The 7,542-nt window shown below is 39.2% G+C and overlaps 1 protein-coding gene across 6 annotated transcripts in view; it reads left to right on the plus strand.

Moving 5' to 3' along the window:
• Window positions 1-6,514, plus strand: part of LOC104587010 (uncharacterized) — a 64,653-nt gene extending 58,139 nt beyond the window's left edge. For 4 of the 6 annotated variants that reach the window (XM_088895681.1, XM_088895680.1, XM_010244432.3 and 1 more), the window contains one exon: window positions 6,067-6,514. In XM_088895681.1, coding sequence (XP_088751807.1) covers window positions 6,067-6,227 — 161 coding nt within the window. In that variant the 3' untranslated portion in view covers window positions 6,228-6,514. The remainder of the gene's footprint in view (window positions 1-6,066) is intronic. The other 2 variants (XM_088895682.1, XM_088895683.1) reach the window with 2 other exon arrangements.
• The last annotated feature ends 1,028 nt before the right edge of the window (window positions 6,515-7,542 follow it).

Below are 7,542 nucleotides of genomic sequence, written 5' to 3' on the forward strand. Positions count from 1 at the left end.
GGTTCAAACAAACTTTCTCAAGAAGTCAGAGTAAACTGACTAAGCGTTCAATCTCCTCATCTCTTAAGCCTCTGTGAAACCCAAAATCCCAAGTAGGAGCCCAAGGGGTTTCCAATGAGGAGCAAAATTTGGAAAAAACCTCTTTTTTGTATCGAGAAACTGAGAACAGGGAGGGGAAAAGGGTTTTCAGGGGAACATCTCCAATCCAAATGTCCTCCTAAAAGAGGACGGAGTTGCCATCACACACATCATACTTGATATGACTGAGGAACTGAGGAAGAATTGTGCACTGCCTTCCAAGGAGTTGCTGAAGTTGCCTGCCTTGATACACCAGCATCCCATCTATTCCCTGAGCATCCATGTATGCTTCTGATCACCTCTTGCCATAACCTGACTCTCTCTAACGGCCATCTCCACAGCCACTTCCCCAGTAAGGCTGTATTTTTTTGAATTAAGTTCCCTAGTCCCAAGCCCCCTTCCTCTTTACTCCTACTCACCACCTCCCACTTAATTAAACGGCCTTTCCTATTTTCCCCTGGTTCCCAAAGAAAGTCTCATTAATTTTTCCAATTTCTTAGCTTCCCTAGTTGGAATCCTAAAGACAGAGAGATAGTAAGTTGGAAGGTTTGCAAGTGTAGCTCTTATTAAGGTGATTCTTTCCCCCAAAGAGATGTAGTTCTTTTTCCATGAAGCCAATCTCTTCTCAAACTTCTCTACAACTGAGCACCAGAACCTACTCTCCCGAGGATTTGCTCCTAAAGGAAGCCCCAAATAGGTCAAAGGCCAAGTAGAGATAGAACACTCTAAGCACTTGGCAATAGCCTCCACTTCTCTTGACTCCAAGTTAACCCCTGCAATGCAACTCTTTTCAAAATTGATTTTCAAATTGGAAATACTTTCAAAGTTTCTAATAAGCACCTTTAAACTTCTCACCCTCTCAATCTCAGCCCCCTCACAACAGATTAATATGTCATCCGCGAATTGGAGATGGGTAATTGGGGTCTCATTTCTACCAACTCCACCCTCTAACTACACCTTCTCTATCAGCCTTAGAGATAGAATGACTATGCACATCAGCAACTAAGGTGAAAAGAAGAGGTGAGAGAGGGTCCCCCTTGCCTGATACCCCTGCTAACTGAGAAGAAATCCTTCACCACTCCGTTCACCAGGATTAAATAGTGACAGGAACTAACACAACCTACGATCCAATTACACCACTTTTCACCAAAGCCATAGTTTCTTAAGACTTCACTAAGGAACTTCCAGTCCACCATGTTGTAAGCCTTTTCAACATCCAACTTACACACAAAGTCTTTCCTATTAGATCTCCGCAAATCCTCCACACTTTCATTGGCAATCAATATTTAGTCAATTATTTGTCTTCCTTGTACAAAGGCCCCTTGGGTTTGGCTGACTAAGGAGGGGGTAACTTCTTTAAGCCTCAGAGGTAGAACCTTAGCTAGGATTTTGTAAATGCTCGTCACCAAGCTAATTGGTCTGAAATCCTTCGAATGAATAGCATCATGTTTCTTAGGGACTAGGGCCAGAAATGTGGCATTGACACCCCTGCTCACTACTGCAAATTCCTTAAAAACCTCAACCAAATCATCCTGTAGTACTTCCCAACTATCTTGGTAAAATGCCATAGTAAATCCATCTGGTCCAGGTGCCTTAGATCTATCCATTAGGAACACTACCTTCTTGATTTTAGCTTCTTCAAAACTTCTTTCCAACCACCTCACTTTCTCTTCTCCCAAACATGGCCAATCCAACCCTTCCATAGGCAATCTTCCATTCAAAGGCCTTTTATAAATGGACTTAAAGTGGGTCACGAAGGTTTTGGCTATTTTGTCCTGATTTGTAATGACCTCCCCTTCTACCTCTAATTTGGCCACAAAGTTTTTCCACATTCTTCCACTTGCCAGATCATGGAAGAATCTAGTGTTTCCATCACCTTCCTTAGTCCACTGGTGTCTTGACTTTTGTCTCCAACAAATTTCCTCTCTAAGTAAGACAACCTCTAAGTCCTTTTTCAATTGACTTCTTATCTCCCTATCATGTGCATTCATTATCCTTTGAGCTTCCTTCTCATCCAATTCCTCAATCTGAGATATTAGACTCAATTTCTTTTCCTCAATTCTACCAAAATGGTCCATATTCCATTCCTTCAGCTTGGTTCTTAACCTTTGTAGCTTCTTATGAAATCTTATCCCCTTCCACTTTACCCCCCTTAGCTCTTCATTCCACCATTCCTTTACTTTTTCCCCAAAATCTGGATGCATTAACCACATGTTTTCAAATCTAAATGGTCTAGGCCCATTAACAAACAACTCCACACCTATCTTAATGGGGCAATGGTCAGAAGTGACCCTAGGCAAGGCTCTGGACACCAAGGTTCTCTAGTGACCTTCCCAGGCTAGGTTGAAAAGGAATCTGTCCAATTTTGAGCATAAGGGGTTTTCTTGAAAGTTAGACCAAGTGAACCTAACTTGCAAAAGAGGGATTTCCTTTATTTCGCACTCTTCTACAAAACCATTGAACTTCTTCATGCTTGTTGTAGCTGACTAAGAAGGGTTACTTGTTTCCTCAGAAAATCTTATGACATTAAAATCCCCTCCCAGGCACCAAGGACCATCCCATAAACCTTGTATTAGCAGACAACTCCTCCCATAGTTCATTTCTTTCTCTATAATTGTTAGGGCCATAAACATTAGTTAACACCCAAATGAATCCATCCTTACATTCTTAAATTTGATCGAGACCGAGAACCTACCTATTAGTTGTTCCACCGGTGCTACTACCTCATCCTTCCACACTGTGACAATTACCCCCTAATGCTCCTCATGACAGAGCTGAAGACCAGCTTACTTCCCTTGATCTCCAAAAACTTCTAACCCACCTTCCCTCCATTTCTGACAATTTTGTCTCTTGTAACATCACAATTTCAGATTTTTCCCTCTTCAGTAAGTCCTTTATAGCTCTCCTCTTTCTTACACTCCCCAACCCTCTCACATTCCAACTTATAATTTTCATAGATACACTTCAATCAATGGCCCCACTTGACCCCACTAAACTCTAGATCACCCTCAATGTCAGAGATTAATCTTTCCACTTCAGACTTTTTTTCTTTTTCTTTTTCTTTTTTTCCTCCACCTTCCCCTGAAATATTTCCTCTCCACCCTCTTCTTTACCTAATCCACCAGTTCGGTTTCTACCTTCAGGTTTTAGAAGTAGACCAGTCCCCTCACTATCTCCTTTTTCCAACTCCTCTTCCTGTTTACTACTCAAGTCCTCCCTCTAAGCACTATTTTCCTCACATCCTTCCCTTCTCCTAAGCTCCTCCAATTCTTCACAAATCAATTTCCAGAACCTTTCCACCTCCTCTTCCTGCTCCTTGCCTACTGCTGCTCCATTCTTTTGTTTAACCTTTTCAGATCCCCCCTACTTTCCTTTCCCCCATACCACCACTACCCCTTACAAAATGGGATGCTAGAGTATTTGCAATAGGCTCAGCACACATGTTAGTACCAAAAACCCAAGGGAAAATAATACCTGAAAGGCAGGGGCTGCCTGAGGAGTACAAAAGCTTTTTAGATGGGGATTAGAACAAGAGGACGCAGCTGCTATTCCCCTTGTCAGAGTTTGCTGAGAAGTGTGTATGGACAAGTAGTCTCCATCGGCTAGTCTATTTGCTAAAAACGTCTGTCCCTGTATTGTCCTTTCTGGGCTATCCTCGCAAATTTCCTTTGTAGTGTCCTGCTCCCCTTTGCTAACTTTTTGACAAAACTGAGAGGTTGGAACAACCCCCCTCAATAGAAGGAGAAATGGAGTGCGCAGCGTCAGACCCAGGCAGTCGATCCACACTCTCTCTAACTTCAGTCCCTTTATCTTCTTCCAGAAATAAGGTTTCTGTATTAAAGCTTTCCTCTTCCATGAACTTCACATTTTGATGCAAATCAACACTACCCAAACTGACTGTGTCATCAGAACCTGATATGTCACTTCCTCCTCAGACCAGTCGCCATCTGCTGAGGATTCAAGATCGCTGCGCCTAATAGACCTTGGGTTGCATCTATCAGGTGACAATGCTTTAGTTTCTGTGTTGCAATCCACTGGAGAGCCAGTCGAAGCTGAACCTGTGCCTGTTGCCTTCGATCGAGAAGTTGAGGAGGAAGATGATAGATGTTTCTTACCATCTATCAAAGCCATCCCCCTATCAGACATATGAGTTTTAAGTGACTCACGTGCCTCACCCTTTGAGCCCACCTTACCTTCAGTCACCCTTTGACTCAGGTGCCTCAAATGGTTTTATAATTTGAAAATTGCAATGCAACTTAGGGGGTGGCAAAGGGGTGGGTTGGGTTGGGCTGGATGAGGGTTGAATACCAACCCACTCATATTGACCAACTAACCCATTTCTCACCCATATTTATTGATGTCAGTGGGTCACAACCCACCCATATGACCCACTAAAAACATAAGTGATAAAAAAGTTCAAGAAAATATTTTTTAAATAAAAAATAAAAAATGAATACAAAAAACAGAATATAGAAAAACATATTTGTTTACATAAATTTTGAAAAAACAACAAAAATTAAAGAAATAAAAAAATACAGAAAAATGTATAAATTGCGGAAAAACATAAATTGTAAAAAAGCAACAGAAATTATAGAAAAACACTGAAATGTAAAACAATACGAAAAGATTATAAGAAAATACAAAAAATCAGAAAAGTTAAAATTTGAAATAAAAAAAAACAGAAATTGCATAAAACAGCAAAATAAGAAATTGTAAATAAATAAAAAATACAGGAAATGTAAAAATTTTTTAGGAAAAAAAAAACAAAATTTGCAACGAGTGAGAGGAGAGAGATGTAAAAGGTTTTATGAACTTTGTAGTTTATTTACTTTTTCTGTTACAAAAAAAAAAGAACAGAAATTGCATAAAACAGCAAAATAAGAAATTGCAAATAAATAAAAAATACAGGAAATGTAAAAATTATTGAGGAAAAAAACAAAATTTGCAACGAGTGAGGAGAGAGATGTTAAAGGTTTTATGAACTTTGTAGTTTATTTACTTTCTCTGTTACAAAGAAGACATTGTAGAAGGACAAAAACTCAGAAATCAAAACTGATTTCAAAATCTGATATTGACTCTCTCTCTCTCTCTCTCTGCCAAACTGCGAAAGCATAACGAATAGAGCAGTGGTGGATTTACCGGTTCCGTTAAGGGGGTGTTTGACAATATGGTTGGTTTTGTTTATGAAAACAAAAACAAAAACAACTGCACATGAAGAAAACAATATAATTTTGTTGATGTGATTGTTTTAGTTAAAAGCAAAACCAGCCATGCTGTTGAACACCATGTAAATCTTTGCATTCTAGGGTTTAGAAAGATAGAAAAAAGCTGATCCAAAGGAGATGCTTGACTGATGATTCTCACAAAACAAGGCAGGCTTACTACGGTGGAGATTCACCGGTTTCTTTGTGGTTTACAATGGCAGGCACAGAGAGAGAGAGAGAGAGAGGCCACCTGTTCCTGTTCTGCAGAAAGGGAGGAGAATGAAACAGAGATTTATTTCAAACCCTAACATAAACCCCTTTTCCTAATTTCCCTAACCGATCTTATGGCTACCCTTGACCCAACCCACCCTGATCCTAATAGGTCACTCAATCCATATTGATCCCTTATTCAAATGGGTGGGTGTGGGTGGGTTTTCAAGTGGATGGGTCAAATGGGTTGGGGTCAATATTGGTAGCCCTAAATGCAACCAGCAAGTTGGACACAGCCAGAGATACTGAGCACTATAAGATGAAAAAGTAAAATTACCAAGGGATACTAGATAAAAAGTAAAATTACCCTGAAATACTGAGATAAAAATGTAAAATTAAGAAATATAGTTTTTTTGTAATACATGTCTTCTTAAAATTTCAGCATATATGGTACTGGACTACTGAGCATTGCATTATGTCTTGAGAACTTCATTCAGATTGCACATGTAACTGCTACTTCCTTTGTGACCGCCACTTGTGAAGCTTCCAAATTTGACTTGTCCTTATGGTGCAGTTCATAGGATTTCTGGAGCCATACATGGAAGATGGCCATTCCAAGGGATGGAGGCATTAGAAGTTGCTTTCAGAGACATTGGTCCACTAACTTTTTTCTCTGTACAAATGTACCTGTTACTCAAACAAACATCATATGCCAAAGCAAATATTTTCTTTTAAAGAAGCTGAATTTAGATGGGAGAAAAAAATATTATTCAAACCCGATTTTCTATATTTTATTTAATATTTACCCCCATGTAAAAATATTGATGCATTTGGCGCTTAAAAGCTCAAAACATGTGTAAGGCAAAAGCATTATTTTTTCTTTTTTTTTTTTTATTGTCTAGGGAAATGGGCTACACAGTCCCCTGTTGTTCTTAATCCTAAGAAATGTAATCAACATGCGGCTTTACCAGTAAAGCCAGCTGGCATTTTTGGTTATATAATCTAAGTGCAAATTAACAACATTTATTTTTTGCAAAATGAACTTTCTGTTCCATTTAATATGATAGTCATGAATCATCCATGCATACCGTATGTTCCTTGCTATTTGCTAATGCCTCTTCAGCCTCTGCTAATGGTCCCTATAGTTCTGTGTCTGTGCTTCCATGATAGCGTAGGCTGTCATCATGGACATCTGAAGTTTTCTCCGATCAATAGGGAGTTGGAATCAACTATATGGCTCCGGCAAGAGGCCAACAGCTACTTGGCCAAGAATGAGTGAAAAGATCGGTTATATCGTCTCCCCTGAAATGACGCGTAGTAGGAGCTTATGAGCATGGGATTCAAAGCAAATGTATTTTCTTCGCATCACAGCCCAACGTCTCCTCATCGGAGAAATCTAAAAAAAAAAGACCAGACTCAAGAAAATTCACTCGATTTTTTAATATAATAGATCTATCATATTTATGATGTAGAGAATCAAGAGATGATTCTTCTATTGCCTTCAGTAATATGAATTATGAAATAGTCTTTTCCGTTTAAGCACGAATCAATTCCATTTGGAATGCTTCCAAAGACAGCTACCAATACAATCACTATGAATAGCTACAGAGAATTGGGGATTTATATAGCGGAAGCTTGAATACAGAAAAGATGAGAAATAATTATTTTAATCAGTGCACATGTATGGTAAACTGCAGTTGTCAGACCTTCTTTCACTTTTAAATGTCAGTCCGGATCAGGTAGTCACAACACTGCAAGCACTTTTATGAATACTTAGTAAGTTTTTTGACACTTGGCCTTTAAAATATCCCCCAGTCTTACAGCCTACCCTTGAAAAAGATTAAAAATCACTTTTGTCGGTTGTTAGAATATTTATCAAGTGCTCATTGAATGATTTGGTCCCTCTAAACGTCTATTGGCTGCAAGTTCAAGAGAATAGGAAAACTTATATAAGTCTATTCTCTATTCAACCTGTGGGTTGTACAATGGGGGATATATCCCATCATCACCACCCATTGTTCTTCCAAACCTGGTAGCAATGGGATCTGAT

This window comes from Nelumbo nucifera, chromosome 1 (assembly GCF_055504915.1).
Source record: "Nelumbo nucifera cultivar China Antique chromosome 1, China Antique-T2T, whole genome shotgun sequence".
In the NCBI taxonomy this organism is placed as follows: Eukaryota; Viridiplantae; Streptophyta; class Magnoliopsida; order Proteales; family Nelumbonaceae; genus Nelumbo; species Nelumbo nucifera.